Source organism: Nannospalax galili, unplaced genomic scaffold (assembly GCF_000622305.1).
Source record: "Nannospalax galili isolate Female #2095 unplaced genomic scaffold, S.galili_v1.0 scaffold579, whole genome shotgun sequence".
In the NCBI taxonomy this organism is placed as follows: domain Eukaryota; kingdom Metazoa; phylum Chordata; class Mammalia; order Rodentia; family Spalacidae; genus Nannospalax; species Nannospalax galili.
Window position 1 is genome coordinate 749,233 of NW_008344599.1, and position 17,038 is coordinate 766,270.

Below are 17,038 nucleotides of genomic sequence, written 5' to 3' on the forward strand. Positions count from 1 at the left end.
AATAAAAATTTTGTTTAAAAATGGGGGGGGCCCCCCGGGGAAAAGATGCCTTTTTTTTTTTTTTTTTTTTTTTCAGAGCAGAGGCTCATTATGTAGCCCTGGTTGGCCTGGAACTTGCTGTGTAGACCAGGCTAGCCTCAAACTCACAGAGATCCTTTTGCCCCTGCCTCTGAGTGCTGGTATCAAAGGCATGTGCCACCTCACTCAGCCCCAGACGCTTGATTCTAATACCTTCCCAGGTCCTTCTTGGGTTGCTGGAGGACTTCCCTTGCTTGGTTACCCTATATATAGGTAGAGGAAGGGAGCGCCACAGCAATCTCTACTCCCCCTAAATCAGAATGTGACATATGCCAGGTGAGGGCTGTTCCAAACGTTTACTCTCTGGATGGCTACTAGATGTAACAGGACTGTGCCTTCTTTGCTGGGCTTTAGCCAGCTCCCTCAACCCATTTCATCGCTTACCCATGATGCTCTTTGTCCAGACCCAGGAGTGTTTGTCTCTCTCATTCAGAGTAATTCAACCCAGTGTCTCTGCCCCCTGCTCAGCTTTATCTCAGATGTTGTGTCACACTCTGTCTTGGCTTTCGTGACACCCATGTCAGCTTCTGCTGCATTTAGTAGTATGTCTCTTTCTCCAGCCAGCCTGTGAAGAAGAGACAGAGTGAACTGGGAGAAGGTAGCAGGGGAGACACCCAGGGGAGTGAGGCAGAAGGGCGTATATAGAGAAGGTGGAAGTCCCGCCATGTGGACCATCACCCTGAGCACTGGAAGCAACAGGGTAGCCGAGTCAGGAGTTGAGGGAACAGTAAAGGGCAGACAGTGACACATGGAAAGTCAGTGGGTCTGGAGAAAACAGATGGGGTGGTAAAACTTGTGTGTGGGGGTGACCATTCAAAAGCAGGGTCCAGGATAGCCTCACCACCAGGCCGTCTACGGATGATAAGCCTTCTAATTTCATCATAGATGAAGATGATAATGCTGTAGGGGATGGCACAGAACCACCAATTTATCCTGCAGAGAGCAAGAGCTGGTCAGTGTGGCTGAAGATGCAGGGTTCACAGAAGGTTGGGTAGAGAGTGGTGCACAGGAATTTTGTGTTTCTTTTAAAATATTTTTTATATTTTATTTATTTATGTGTAGGAGTGTTTTGCCTGCAGTTATGTAAGTTCACCCATATCGTGCAATGTCTGCAGAAGTCAGAGGAGGGCATTGGATTCCCTGGAACTGGAGTTATAGATCGTTATTAGCCACCATGTGGGTGCTGGAAATTGAACCTGGATCCTCTGCAAGAGCAGCCAGTGTTCTTAACCACTGAGCCATCGCTCCAGCCCTTGTGTTTCTTTAAAAAAAAACTTTAATATTTTTATTTTATGTGTATGAGTGTATTGCCTACATGCATGTAAATGCACCTGTGTTGTACAATGTCCATGGAAGACAGAAGAGGGTTGTTGGATCCCCTGCAACTGGAGTTACAGATGGTTGTTAGTAGTCATGTGGGTGCTGGGAACAGAACCCAGGTCCTCTGTAAGACCAGTCAGTGCTCTTAATTGCTGAGTCATCTTTCCAGCCTCCCTTTGTATTTCTTTTATTGAGACTGAACTGGGTGCTGGTGTCAGTGAGTAAGATACAGTTGCTCTTACCTTTGAGGAGGACAGAGCCAGAGGGTTAAGGGATTGGTGTTGGAAAGGAGAGACACAAGACAGAAATCTAAAATGCCAACAATAATATGACATGTAGTGTTCACAGAGTTTGTTGAATGACTTTCATGGAGCTGCTGAGAGGGATCCCTGTGCTTTCTGCATACTCTAAGCCTTGCACCTATGGAAGGGGATATATACATTAATATATGTATGTATATATGTAACTCCAAAAATGCAAAATAGGCACTTTTTTCTTCTGGATCCTCTTCTATAATTAAGGACCAGGAGGATGGACTCAAGGAGTTATTCCCATGGGTGACAAAGAGAAAAGATGGCCTAATCCAATAGCGCTGTTCAATAGAAATACAATGCAAGGGCTGGGGAGATGGCTCAGTGGGTAAAGTACTTGCTGCACAAGCTTTTGCATGTAGAACACATGTAAAAGCCAGATATAGTAGAGCAGCTGCTGTAATCCTAGCCTGCCCCTCACAGGATAGGGGCAGAGACAGGATACTCTCCTGAACCTTGTAGGCCAGCTAGTCTGGTATACACAGTAGTGAACAAGTGAGACTCTGTCTCAAACAAGGTAGAAAGTGAAGGCTGACACCAGAATTGTCCCCTGACTTCCACATGTGTACCATGGCACATGTGGGTCCACACTCATACAGGAACATATGCACACCCATCAAAAGAAAAAACACAATGCAAGCCACATGTGAAACAGAGTTTTCTAATACCCATATTAAAATAAGTGAAACAGGTGGTAATTTGATTTAACCCACTATGTCCAAAATATTTCAACATGTATATAATTAATATAAACATTTTTTTTCTGAGACACAATCTTGCTATATGGCCCAAACTATCTTCAAACTTGGGATCCTCCTGCCCCAGTCTCCTGAGTACTGGAATTTCAGGTGTACACCACCATGCCAATCAATATAAACATTACCGATGAGATAGTTCACTTTCTTTTCATCCTGAATCTTGGAAATCTGGTGTGTTTCTTTCACTGATCACATATTTCGACTCAGCTACTAAATTCTCTCTCCTCTCTTTCCTCTCTGTCCCTCTGTCTGGTCTCATAACCCAGACTGGTCTTGATTTGCTATATAGTATGACCTTGAACTCCTGATTCTTCTACCTCTACCTCTCAAGTGCTGTGGTTCCAGGCATGTGCCACCATGCCCAACTTTGAGATGTTACATTTTCAATGAGCAAAAGGAAACATAGGCCAAAACAATACAGTTTTCTTTTCCTTTCCTTTTTTTTTTTTTTTTTTGATGGGGTCTTACTACATTACCAGGCTGACCTCCAATTATCTCCTACCTCAGCCTCCCAAGGAGCTGGCCTTACAGCTGTGTGCCACTATATCCAACTGAAGTTGTATTTATAGACACATATTTAATGTTGCTGTAGTTTTTAACTTTGAGTGAACTTAAACTAAAATAACAAACATAGTTTCTCATGCTCATTAGCCATACTTCAAGAGCTAAGTAGTCACATATACATAATGACTACCATATTGCTCTCTCTCTCTTTCTACACACACACACACACACACACACACACACTCCATAGATATAAACATTGATATACAAATGGCTTTCCACTCATTGAACAACAGTTATATGTAGATACTGAATCTGTGTTAGATATTAGGGAAATAAATAATTACCTGATGGTCTTTGATCTCAAGGAGTTCAGAGATGTCAGAGAAAAGACAGAAAAATGATGACAATATTAGGTGCTAGGTATTGTGTTCAAGGTATTTCCTTGGAGGAATGGAGGAATGCAGACCGTGTTCATTTACATTTGTTATTGACATTAACAGCAACAAGTGCAAAGTTGCTATTAACAAACCACCCACCATGACCTGCATGCTCAGTGCTTGAACCCTAGTTTTATATGTGATTCTCAACACTCTGCTAGATGTGATTTGTTTTTTTCAGTGCTCAGCATCAAACCCAGGGCCTCACATATCTTATTTTTTTTAATACTTTAAAAAAACTTTTATGTGTGAGTGTATTGCCTGCATGTACATGAGTGCACCTGTGTTGTACAATACTGCAGAAGTCAGAAGAGGGCTTTGGATTCCCCTGGAACTGGAGTTAAGGATGGTTTGTAGCTGCCATATGGGTGCTGGGAATTGAACTTTGGTCCTCTGCAAGAGCAGCAGTGCTCTTAACCGCTGAGCCATCATCTCTCCAGCCCCTCACATATCTTATTGTGCATGTGCTCTGCTGCTGAGGTGCATTCCCAGCCCTGTGGGATGTATACTGTTGTGACTCTACAGATGTAGCTGAGGCTCAGAATGGTTACATGTCTTCAAAGTTAAAGAATAACACACAGAATTGAGATTCAAACTTAGGACTGTCAGTACCTAAGGCTAGTACCACTGCCTCCTACGAAATGTTAATGGAACACCTACATTGTATGAAGCAGTGTGCATGATGCTGCCAGGGATGGATAGGAGCAAAGCATGTGAAGGCATGGAAATGAATCGGAGGAACACATGCTAAATCACTGACAGAGGCTGCCTACTGTAGGCATATTGTAGGGTGGGCATAGTGGCGATGGGGGAGGCATTTCTGCATTTTTCTTGGTAAATTTGAGAATTATTTTTATTTTGCAGTGCCAGGGATAGAATCTAGCACATGCTAGGCAAGCACTCCATCACTGAGCTACATCTCTTATTTCTCTACAAATTTCAAAATAAAAATTTTGGGAAACCGGGGCAGGTTGATCAGAGCTTCAAGGTCATCCTCAGCTACACAGCAAATTCAAGACTGGCCTGGGCTATATGAGACACTGTCTCAAACAACAACAACAAAAGAAAGAAAGGAAGGAAGGAAGAAAGACAGAAAAGGAAAGATTTCATAAGCATATATTAATGTTAAGACAAAACACAATAAAAGTTGAGAATTGAATAAGGAACCAAACAAAAAGAATTTCAGTATGGGGCTGGAGATATGGCTCAGCGGTTAAGAGCACTGATTTCTCTTGCAGAGGACCTGGGTTCGATTCCCAGCACCCACATGGCGGTTACGAACGGTCCTTAACTCTAGTACCAAGGGAATCCGAAGCCCTCTTCTAACCTCTGTGGCATTGCATGACATGGGTGCACTCACATACATGTAGACAATATACTCATACACATAAAATAAAAAAATAAAATATTAAAAAAGAATTTCAGTATGTTCATTCATGTATCTACACAGTAAAATATATTTGTACAAATAAAACAGAATTAAGCCAATCATAAATTTGACTTTTTGTCTTGTTTCGAGACAGAGTTTCTAATCCAGGGTGGCCTTAGACTTACTACTTAGTCAAAGATGACTCTGAATTCTGGATGCATTTGCTTCCACCTCCTCAGTACTAAGATTACAGGTGTGTGCCACTCTACCTGGTGAATTTGGCTGTTATGGTTATGTTAGTGTCCTTGCACGGCCCTATCATATGCCATCATAAAAAATTTTCCACTTGATTAAACACTGCTTAGTCTGCTGAATTTGCAAGACTAATGACTTGTGATTCCTTGGCACAGTCTCTAATATCGCCCTAAATAAAATCCATGTATTGGAGTACAAAAGACTCTCCTTCAATTACTGAGTGTGGCTCCACTATCTAGGTAGCCCCTACTTGGTAACTGTCCTGTTCAGACACACACTTCCTCCCACTTCCTCTCAAGTGCTCTCCCTCTCCTGGCATCCCTTTCCTTACTCACTTGAGTGGGTACATTCCCAGGGCCACATCCATGCCTGGAGTATAGGACAGGAAAGCTGCCAGGAATGTCTCCTCTAGGAGTCCAAACAGTAGGATCTTGTTTCTGGGAAGAAAGATTTATGAATGCAATGGAGATGGGGAAGGAAAAAGTGAGGAAATGCCTGATTGGGGCGGATGGGGGGGGCAGTTGGAAGCTCTTTGGGGCTCTCACTTCATGCCCTGCTGGAAGACTGAATTTCGGCGGGTCTTGCAGGTGATGAGATCAGCCCACAGTACAATTACAATGCTTTTGAAGAAGGCCGTGTGACATGTGAATTCCGCTACTTTCTGCTGCTCATAGGTCTGTGGTCAGGGATGAGCAAAGAGATGACAGCGGGTCAGAAAGGGGTTTGGATACACCCAAAGGTTTCTTGTCTTTCCTGCCTTTCAGGGCCCAGAGGCTGAGTTAGGCTTGCTTTCCTGGATCCTGGATTCCTCCAGCATTTTACAGATCTCTCTCAGCATTTTTCTTTCTCTTTTTTCTTTTTTTTTTTTTTTTTTTTTTTTTTTGAGACAGGATCTCCCAGTAGCTCCAGCTGGCCTGGAACTCACTATGTTAAACCAGGCTGGCCTTGAACTCACAGAGATCTGCCTGCCTCTGCCTCCCGCTTGCTGGGATTAAAGGTGTTCGCCACCACGCCCGGCTTCTCTCTCAACATTTTTCATATGGAATTGTGATTTCTTTGTGTGTTTTCCCTATGTGACTGACATTTCTGTGTCCTTTCACCATACTCAACCTATTGAATGTGGTGTAGCATGCCTCAGTATTCACTAAATTAGGAATATGATTTAAAAAAAAAAGGTGGGCTTAAGACAGCAGAGTCTAGAGGTCATAGGTCAGAAAGGAAGGTAGGGCCAGAGGGCAGTATGAGTATGGGGTGGGGTGGGAATGTCCCAAAAGGCTGGTGGATAGAAGGCTGGGGATGCAGCTCAGTGTTAAGAGTGGTTGCCTTGCCTGTCCAAGGCCCAGCAAGAATGGTAGACAGGAGGCACTCACTCATTCCACGGTTCTTTAATTTGCAGTTTGTACATAAGGGACCTGGAATCTAGTAAGAGGCATAAATACACTAACTAGGCTGGTTATATTAGGCAAGGTATAAAAGGGAAGTCAGGAGGGCCGTAGGAACACAGAAAAGGTACGCCTAAATTAGACTAGAAAAAGACTAGAGAAAAGAGCCTGTGTCTAAAAAAAATTAAAACAACATATTTATAAATAATGTATAGACAATAAGAAATTAAGGAGTAGATAAGATGGCATAATACTGAGATGGTTCATCTAAAACCACTTAGGATGTAGCCAAAGTTGTACTTGGATAAAAATAAAAAGCCTTATATGAGTAGAAACAAAGGTTAAAAATTGATGAACCAAACATTAACTTAGTACAAGGCCAGCCAGTTTGTGTGGCAGCTATCACTGACCACCACCTGTGCCGTTTCCCGTCACCGTGGAGAAATTAGCTTCTGACTCACTGCTACTCCACTTCTGCTCAGGTCTTCTTCTTCTTTTTTTGAGATTTAAATATTCATGTTGATGATCCTTTCGTTACCTTGGTTTCATAGTTCTTTTTTATCTTCTCTAATTCTGTTGTCCTCTACTCCATAAGCGGGCTGCTTGCTCCTGTAGCTAAACTTTAGATATTATGCTGTATCCTTTTCCAATACCTACAGTTTCTCTGCAATTTTAATTTCAAGCATCTTTATCTCTCCATCTCACTCTAGTATCACATGTTTTAATTCCAATACTTCTTGGTCTCCCTTTGACTAACTTGAAATGTATTGACCTGATATGTTTTATGCACAAAACACACACACACACACACACACACACACACACACACACACAAAACCCTTCTCCTCTTACCCCTAACTAGAGTAAGCTTCATAAGAATCATGACTTGATCATTTTGGTTTACTACCATATGCCCAGGTCTAGAACAGTTTCTGGTATAGATGGTAATCAGTGGGATTAATGGGGAAATTAGATGGTAAGGTGCTAGTCTTACTTTTACCATAAGTAATATACTTCCTGAGTTCTAGACAATTCTATTATAGATTATATGAAACCCTGGAAACTGTTTTTAAGCCATTTTTGTAATAGTTTATAATGTTTCAGTGTTTAGTGGAAATTAATTTTAATTTTTTTTTTTTTTTTCATTTTGAAGCAGGGTCTCCCTGTAGCCCCAGCTATCCTGGAACTCACTATGTAGGCCAGGCTGGCCTTGAACTCACAGAGATCCACCTGCCTCTGCCTCCTAAGTGCTGGGACTATAGGCGTGCGCCACCACGCCTGGCTTAATTTCTTTTTTTAAAATTTATTATTTTTATTTTATATGTATGCTTGAATTGCCTGCATGTAGGTAAGTGCATCCGTGTTGTGCAATGCCCGCGGAGGACAGAAGAGACTGTCGGATCCCCTGGGACTGGAGTTATGGACAGTTGTTAACTGCCATGTGGGTGCTGGGATTCAAACCCAGGTCGTCTGCAAGAACAGTCAGTGTTCTTAACCACTGGGCCATCTCTCCAGTCCCCTTAATTTCTTCTTTTAATTATCTTTAATCTATTATAAATAAGTTTTGTTCCACATCTTGGCTTCAGAAAGAGGTTTAGGAAGCACAACTAATAAGGGCCTGAGTTAGCTGGAGAGCTGTTGGGAGGGTAATTAGGACTTTAGGCACCACTGGCTCCTGGAGCATGGGAACACTGACATCTGATGGCCTAAGGAAGTTCAAGTGGCAGAAGTCACACATATTTAAGAAGCATCTTTCCAACAACAGATTTTAACATTTTTTTTTGAGACAGGGTCTCATATATCCTAGGCTTGCCTTCAACTCATTATGTAGCTTAGGCTGGCCTTCATCTAGTGGCGATCCTCTCGTCTCAGCTTCCCAAGTATTTGGGATTACAAGCATACACCACCACACCTGGTTGACCTCACTCTTATTAGTCACAATCCATACCCCATCCTTTCTACTTACCCACTGCTGTCCATAGCTGTCCTCCAGGTCATTTAGGTTTCTGTCATTCCAGTTCAGGCGGATACCCAGCAGATCCATAGGCTTAAAGCCATTCTCCACCAGGATCACAAAATAGGTGAAAAATCCAGCCAGAGCCTGGATCATCCCTGTCAATGACAGTCATAGAGAAGGGGAATCTGTTCAGAGAATGGTCTCCAAAGGCAGATCATAGAGGTAGTGGGGCTGGGACTTTCTTCTAGCTGGTTGGTGTGTCTGTCAGTGATTTGATCTTGTCACCTTAGAGAGACTTGTCTCCAAACCCTGACATTTGCTTCTAAACTCTATCACAGAGTAGTCACCTTTGAATCATACAACCTTATTTAAATTTTATTTTTAATTTTTAGTTATGTGTATGTGGGGGGGGGCTATGTACACTTAGGGTCAGTGCCCTCTTAGATCTTCTGCAGCTGAAATTACAGGTGGTTGTGAGCCTCTCACCATGGATGCTGGGAACTGAATTCAGGTCTTCTACAAGAACAGTATGTGCTCTTAATATCTGGGCCATCTCTTCAGCTGCTGAACCACATAATCTTACTGGACCCTCACCTGGGTATCCAGCCATTCTTCCCCAGCCAACTAGTCCAGCCTTGGAAGACAACAGAAAAATAAGGAAGAACCCAACAGAGGGATGTTTTTGGAAACCCTTGTCAAGAAATTCCAATGGATCTCATATGAACATTCGAAAATTGCCCTGTTCTTTTTTCTAGTTCCCTGTCTAGAACTTGTAATGCTAATTCCTCTTGCCTTTACTTCTTCACATCTCCTATTCATGATCCAAGGACTTTCTTTTCCCTTTAGAGACAAGAGTTATGCAATTTGGTAGTCTTTTAGATAGACCCACTCTCCAATTGCCTCACCCTGCATCCCTGTTCAGTGTGGAAGAAGCCAGAGTGATCTGTGTCCCTATTCCCTATTGGCAATTTGGGTAACCCCTTCAGAGGATGGCGTGATAAGAATAGGAGGTAGGAATTGGCTAGGCAGTTAGGGTAAAAAGACTCTGAAGAAATGTAGCCAGTTTCTGGGCTAAAAGTCAAAATGTCCTTGAGCCTGTTAGCAACACACTCTGTTCCAAAGGCCAAAACTGTCAAAATGTCGAAAGTATTTGGGAGCGTGTATCTAATCCTTAAAAGATTTTAGGGTTACCTCTTCAGAGGGGGGAATGTTGGAGGGGAGGGAGTGGGCATGGATTTGATCAAAACACCTTATATGCATATATGAAATTCTCAAAGTTTTTTTAAAAGTTAAAAAAAAACTAAAAAGGACTTTGGAAACAATTAGTTTTTCTTCTGAATTTAGTGATAGTTGGACTCTTCCTCTCTGTTTCCTTTGACATTTAAATATACAGAAAGTTTTATCCTTTCCTGATATCTCTGCTTGTTCCTTATCTTTGTCTTATTTAAGACTTCTGTATCCCCAAACCTGGACAGCTGCGATAGCTAACTAACATTCTCCTACTGACAGAACCTGTATTGTATAGGTTCCTGTGGATATAGAGCCTTACCATTCTCAGCTATCATCATAAGTGGGAACATCAAAACACAGAAGACTCAGTTATCTTCCAGGATCATAGAGGAAGTGAGCAGTAGACTCTGACTCCTAAGTCTGTGTTTTTCATATGTTTCCTCCCCTTGATGGTGGGATGATTTCTCCTGTCTCCAATCTCTTCCTTGTCCATCTCGAACCCTACTCTCTGAAATGCTCTATTTTACTGAGATAGTCAAGGACAAAGACCTTCTATGGTTCTTAAATGTTTTTCAAGGATGGCCCCAGTGTTAATGCTACTTATGTCTACTGTCTTGCTTCCTACTTCATCCTCAAGACTAAGAATACCACTGAACCAAGCTAATTACTCTTCTCTAGCCACGCTTTGTGAACTTTTCTTTGCCACGACCCTATGCTTGCCTATCTACGAACTAATCTATGCCTTATTCTTGTTTAAGTCCTGTTTCTTTCCTCAGAACTCTTTCTTCATGACTGGTGAGCTAGCACACTTTGTGCTGCTGTAGCATCTTAGGTCTAGCCTCCTTGCTTAGCATGTGGAAAGGTGCTATCATTTTATGTATGCCAGTTCCTTTTCTACTGGACTTTAAGTGAAGGGCAGATCAGAGATTGGAAGTTCTTTGTGGTCCCAGGGTCAAGCAGTTTGTTGCTGAGAAAATATCTCACTGAGACTTCTAAACAGAGGTGGCTAAATGGCCAGACAGGGCAACCACTCCCCTCTCCCTTCACCCCTCACTTCTCTGCTCACCAATCTGCCCATAGGCCATGCCAACGAGATCGTGGTTCGCCAGATTATCAGTCTTTGGGTTGTGTGGAAGCCTCTTCATGATGTCACTTTCAGCTGACTTATAAGCCAAGGAGATCGCAGGGACCTGGAGGTTGAGAATGACAGTTCCACAAAGTTCAGAAGGAATCTCAGAAGCAATTCCAGCTCTGTCCCCTTACTTGACACAGATTTTTTTCCCTGTACCTATTCTATTTTAGGAGTTCCCAGACTGGTGCTTACCATATCAGTGCCCAGGTCAATGAAGAGAGTGGTTGTGGTGCCCAGAGGCAGGGGTATACTTAAGATGATGAACAACAGGAAGGGAGTGATCTCAGGAATGTTGCTGGTCAGGGTGTATGTGATGGATTTTTTCAGGTTGTCAAAGATGCGGCGACCTGGAGAGGATAGCCAAACTTTCGTGAGAGACGATGAGAGGGCATACCTCCCACAAACTGGATCCTGGTCAGAGAGGCTGCTACAAAGACGTGCCATGGTTCATGAAAGTATTAGGAAGTCCTGGACTATGGCGGTCCTTGTTTGTAAATTGTGGGACTGTTAGAGACATGATTTATTAACATGGCCTGACTTTGTACTCACGTTTTTGGATTCCATATGGCTGGTGTTATCTGATCTTTGAAACTCAGGCAGAGTTGGACCTAGTTAATACTTGAAGTGTCTGAGAATGTCAATATTAAAGTCTTTGCAAGATTAAGGTTGAAGTGAAGAGAGCTTAATTCTTGTTACAGGCTTGGACTGAATCTCATTCTGCCCTACTTAGCTTGTGACCTTGGACTCCCCTTAGCATCACTTCTCCTGCCTTGCAAGACTGCTGATGCCATCCTTCCCTGAACTCCCTGCTTTAACATACTGTGAAATTCGCCTAGTTCATTGTTCCCATGAGAAAGTGAAGTTGCATGCAGGCAGGGATATGTGTCTTTTGTCTCCTGCATCTAGAACAATATCTTACAAATAGTGCTCAAAAGAATGTATTGAATCAATATAAAATACTGAGCAAATTGTCCAAATCATACTAGGTTTCAATAAAATGGAAATCATTCTTATGTGGGTTAGTATACTTTAGTAAGATAACTCCAGGCAGGAATCAGGGAGCCTAGTAGACAGCCTTTAGCAGTTCTCCCATTCCAATGGGCATCCTCTTCAGAATTCCCAGGAAAAGGTGTGCTTGCTTGGGTTCATGCAGTTAATTCCCAGATGGTCTCCAACTGCTGTTATTGCATCCCCATAATTCAGGCAATAAGTTCCTAGAGGGCTCTGCTGAAAATGGTGGAGTGTGGGGTTCCCAGGGCCATGGTTACTTCTTAAAATTGCTGTAGACACACTTAAATCCCAGTAAAATCAGAAAGAAGGCACGATGTTACGCCAGGGTCCCAGCCTCCCTGACAAACCTGGACAAGCCTCCAGTCTCATTTTAAAAAATAACAACCTGGGGCTGGAGAGATGGCTCAGAGGTTAAGAACACTGATTGTTCTTACAGAAGACTGGGGTTTGAATCCCAGCACCCACATGACAGCTAATAACTGTACTTACCTACATGTAGGCGTAACACTCATACACATAAAAAAATAATATAAAATATTTTTAAAAATCACCTAAGGGTTAGCAGAATATTTTTCTCATATAGCCCAGGCTAGCCTCAAACTTGCTATTGCAGTCAAGGATGACCTTGAACTCCTGATCCTCCTACCTCCACTTCCTGAGTGCTGGGAATACAGGTATTTAAAAAAATATTTTATTTATTATTTTTATTTTATGTGTATGAGTGTTATGTTTGCATGTATGTAAGTTACTTGCACCTGTGTCGTACAATGCCAGCGAAGGGCAGAAGAGGCTGTCGGATCCCCTGGAACTGGAGTTATGGGGAGTTGTTGGCTGCCATGTGGGTGCTGGGATTCGAACCCAGGTCTTCTGCAAGAACAGCCAGTGTTCTTAACCGCTGAGCCATCTTTCCAGCTCCAGAATACAGGTATTGTATGTGGTGCTGGGAATCAAATCCAGGGCTTTGTGCATGCTAGACAAGCACTCTTGTCAGTTGAGTCACATGAATGCAATTTACAAAGTTTTTTTCTTATGACTTTTTTTACACTCTGTACAGAATCAGGAAGTTGTATTGTGGGCAAACAGGATGAAGATAATGTTCACCAAGCCCCACTTTGGTCCAAGAGTCAAGTCCCACCCCTAAGCACCCTGCTTCCTCACCTTCCTCCACACCTATGACAATGGAGGCAAAGTTATCATCTAGAAGGATCATGTCAGCTGCCTGTTGGAGCCCCTCTATCCAGACCACATGTTCTGCTTGGCTCATGGCTGGACTTCTGCCAGGTTCTCCAGGACTACTTGGCCCCCTTACCTGCCTCTGACACCCCTTCACAATGATGAGCTTTTGCTGAGGGGAGGTCCGAGCAAACACGGTCTCTCTGTAGGTTTTGAGGAGCTGGTCCAGCTAGTTTGAGTCCATGTTCTTTAGATCTGAGCCATGCACCACAATGGCTTTAACAGACCTAAGGGAAAGAGTTTCAGAAGACTACATGTGAGTGCTGAGAACTCAGCAGGGCTTCTGTCATCCTTCAATCAGCTTTTAAGTTCTTGGTTTCTTTTCATTTCCGTCTCCTTATCCTCGGCATACCTCCTCAGATCGACTCATCTCATTCCTGTCTTCCTTGCCAACCATGCCTCCCTTTCCTCTACTTCTTTCTTTTCCTGCTTCCTCTGAAAACTCAGTGACATAGTCACTTAGTTATGTCTTTATTATATTTTATTTTGTAGAGTGTAAATCCCATAATGCTACTTGCTGGAGAAGATTTCAGGAACTTTAATAAATGGTTTTGGGTGGACAGGCTGAGAATGGAGGGGAAAATGCCAGCGCTAAGTTCTTTAGGGGAGGGTCTCACCGGGCATTGACTTGACTGACGGGGATATTAAGTCGGGCAGCAACGTCCTCCACTGTCTCCTTACCTTCTGAGATAATGCCCACGCTTCTGGCAATGGCCTTGGCTGTAATGGGATGAACCCCTGTTACCATGATCACCTTGGTTAAAGAGGGAGAGGGAGAAAGAATGCCTTCAGATAAGCCCTGGATCCTTTATCTTTCCAAGAATAATAGTTCACTGGTTTCACTGATACTGGTTTTAGTATCTCTTTTCCAAGAACGACTCACATGTGTCAAAAACAGTGCTACTGTGACTTCAACCCCTGTGAGGAGGCAGGACTATCAGACCATATAGCATAGATGTTTCAGGATTCATGCTTCCCAGGAAGAAATCAGTGATTGGGAAATATTGCTATATTCAGAGTTTTATTTGTTCTGGAAGCTATTCTGTAACTTAAAGCACCAGCATATAAACATCTACATGCAGAACAAATCTTAACAAAGGAATGTCTTGAATAATCCATCTGCCTAGCAAAATTTCAGGACCAGTGCATGTGGATTGTTACTCTTTTTTTACTGCCTTACCCAGTCCTTCACTTTCTGCCTGTGCTGGGCTACACAGCATCTCATTCTATTCCATTCCTCCCCAAAAATGAGGTTCTCACGCTCGCTCTATGCTTTCACGGCATTCTGTTCTTTTCTTTCTTTCCTTCTTTCTTTCTTTCTTTCTTTCTTTCTTTCTTTCTTTCTTTCTTTCTTTCTTTCTTTCTTTCTTTCTTTCTTTCTCATTTCTTTAACACAGGGTCTCCAGAGCTGTAGCCCCAGCAGGCCTGGAACTCACCGTGTAGACCAGGCTGGCTTCAATCTCATGGAAATCCTCCTGCCTCTGCCTCCCAAGTCCTGGGGTGAAAGGTGTGCATGACCTCGCCTGGAGGCATTCTGTTCTTCCAAAGTGCTGCACTTACTACTTTTCTGCGTGGTGGCGTCTTCCTCACTGACATCATCCACCCTCTGTGAGGGTACGATGCTCAAGCATTTTGTCCTCTTACAATGTCTTGCACATAACAAGACATCAACAAATAAGTATGGAATGAGGATTGAAGGGATGATGACTGTGTGGGAGCTTCTGCCTAAGGTTCCCCACTGCCCTCTAGGCAGGTACACAATTTTTTAAGCTCTTGTGGGCGGGATAAGCAAACCTTCTGAAAATAGCAAAATTATTCACTGCTTTCAGGATCAGAGATCTTGCAGAGGTCAATCTATTTGTTTTCAAGGCATGGAAATATGTGTTCAAGATGTTTTCCTCAAAGAATCAGCTGTATGGTTTCATAAGCCCTTGTCCTTCCACACTGGCACTTAATTAAAGAAACAGCAAAGTCCTAACTAGGCTGGAATTCTTAGAGACTCAATGAAATTGCACCGAACTGACACCTCAAACCACTGATATTAAGTGTTCAGGTCTAGCTGTGGGGCGCTGGACCCTCAGAAGTTTGGCCCAGGAGATACCTTATAGTTGGTGAAGATCTAGAAAGGAATGGTAAGAGCATTGTTTTTCTATGTGGTTGAGAGTGAGCCCTTGATTAAGCTGTGAGGTTCTGGCTTACAATGCAGGGGCTCATTAGTAGCGGCCAGGACCTGCTTGGCAAAGCATACTGTCATCCTCATGCATTCCTAGTATCGTACCATCAAAGCTACTATAGTAGCTACTAAGTAGCTATAGTAGCTTCTAAAAGTACTACCTCCATGCCAAGTCAGAGAAATCAAAACACAAAGCTCCAACAGTGAGTTCCTGGGACACAATTTCACCAAACACTGAAATGTACGTATACAATAGAAGCGCAGTTCTACAAAGAATGGCTCCCTTTGAAGTAAAGGGCATCCAGCAGTTTCTGGAATTCATCAAGTTCTGGAAGAATTTCATTTCCAACATGTTGGTGCTGACTGTACCTCTGATGTTCCCACACAATTGTGCAAGCTACCCTCTGTTCCCGTCTACCCTCTTCCCCCAATCAGATCATCTAAAAGAAACTTTTTAATACTGCTAAGGAAACTACTCTTCAGGACAAGAGCCTGGCTTCTTTGTAGAGGGCATTCTAGTCAGATCCTTAGTGGTTAATACAATATAAGTATTTTAAAACTTTTTTAAAATTACATTTATTTAAAAATCATGAGCACATGGCTACCTGCTCAGTCCTCCAATCATTTCCTTATAAAAGGCTTTCCTGCCATGAAACCATTATATGACTTCTTTTATTCAGGAGTCTGTGATAGTCATCAGCTCTGCATCACCACCATCTCAGAGCTGACCCTGAAAGAGTCTACCTCAGAACAAGCGCCTGTGTGTCCATTACATTTTGTACATTTTGAAGATGACGCCATTCATATGTCTTATACTTCCCTACAGGGAGAGGCGGTGATTCACAGTTCCTCACTGAGTCTGCCAACTTTCTGTCAGTTGAGAGTCCGGAAGGAGGCACAAAATTGTAAATGAGATTCATAAACAGGCACAGAGCAAGGGCTGGTCAGAAAGCACTTCAGCTGCCACCTCACGGCCAGCCCTCATGAGCTGGCTCTACCTCAGGCGACAGTGACATCCTTCCTGATTTGGAAGGCATCCTGAGTAAAATTATTTCTCTGCCTCCTGTTTGGGCCTTCCCACCTGTTGGTGAACTTGTAGCTCACTTCTTACTAAAGAGATCCATAAATTCCCAGGTGAGATAAATTGCAGACTCCATTTATAATGTTATCCCTCATTCTAATAGTCTAGCTCAGAGCTCAGAAAGTTCAAATGAATGTCTTCTTCCATAATATGATATGGTAGCTTAGAGCACTTTGGGGTAAGTATCAACATTGATTACTGTGTGGAGATGTTCTATAATAATGTTATATCTACAAAGATCTTACTGCCTCACAAAGTTTATAACTAAGGTAGCAATTAAAAATTTTGTTCATGGAGCTGGAGAGATGGCTCAGTGGTTAAGAACACTGGCTGTTCTTGCAGAAGACCCGGGTTTGAATCCCAGCACCCACATGGCAGCTAACAACTGTCCATAACTCCAGTTCCAGGAGATTTGACAGCTTCTTCTGTCCTCTGCGAGCATTGCATGACACAGGTACACTTACATACATGCAGGCAATATACACACGCACACAAAATAAAACTAATAAATAAAAATATTTTTTTAGAAATTTGTTCGTAAGCCGGGCATGGTGATGCACACTTTTAATCCTGGCACCAGGAGGCAGAGGCAGGCGGATCTCTGAGAGTTCAAGACAAGCTTGGTCTACATAGCGAGTTCCAGGCCAGCTGGGGCTACGGAGACCCTGTCTCAAAAAAGAAGGAAAAAAATTGTTCATAATAATTTCTTGAGAACTTGTATGGAGGTTCTAGCAGGAGAGTGTAGCTACTCATATACCCTTGACCAGAGACCAGCCTTCCTCTATCAGGAAAGGTCACCCTCCT

The 17,038-nt window shown here is 42.8% G+C and overlaps 1 protein-coding gene across 1 annotated transcript in view; it reads right to left on the bottom strand.

Annotated features, from left to right (window-relative positions):
* Nucleotides 1–614: 614 nt before the first annotated feature.
* Nucleotides 615–17,038, bottom strand: part of LOC103740266 (sodium/potassium-transporting ATPase subunit alpha-4) — a 33,324-nt gene continuing 16,900 nt past the window's right edge. Inside the window, 9 exon segments of the mRNA XM_029567243.1 lie at nt 615–643; nt 920–1,011; nt 5,371–5,472; nt 5,581–5,711; nt 8,384–8,529; nt 10,671–10,794; nt 10,929–11,083; nt 12,906–13,207; nt 13,598–13,734. Coding sequence (XP_029423103.1) covers nt 615–643; nt 920–1,011; nt 5,371–5,472; nt 5,581–5,711; nt 8,384–8,529; nt 10,671–10,794; nt 10,929–11,083; nt 12,906–13,207; nt 13,598–13,734 — 1,218 coding nt within the window.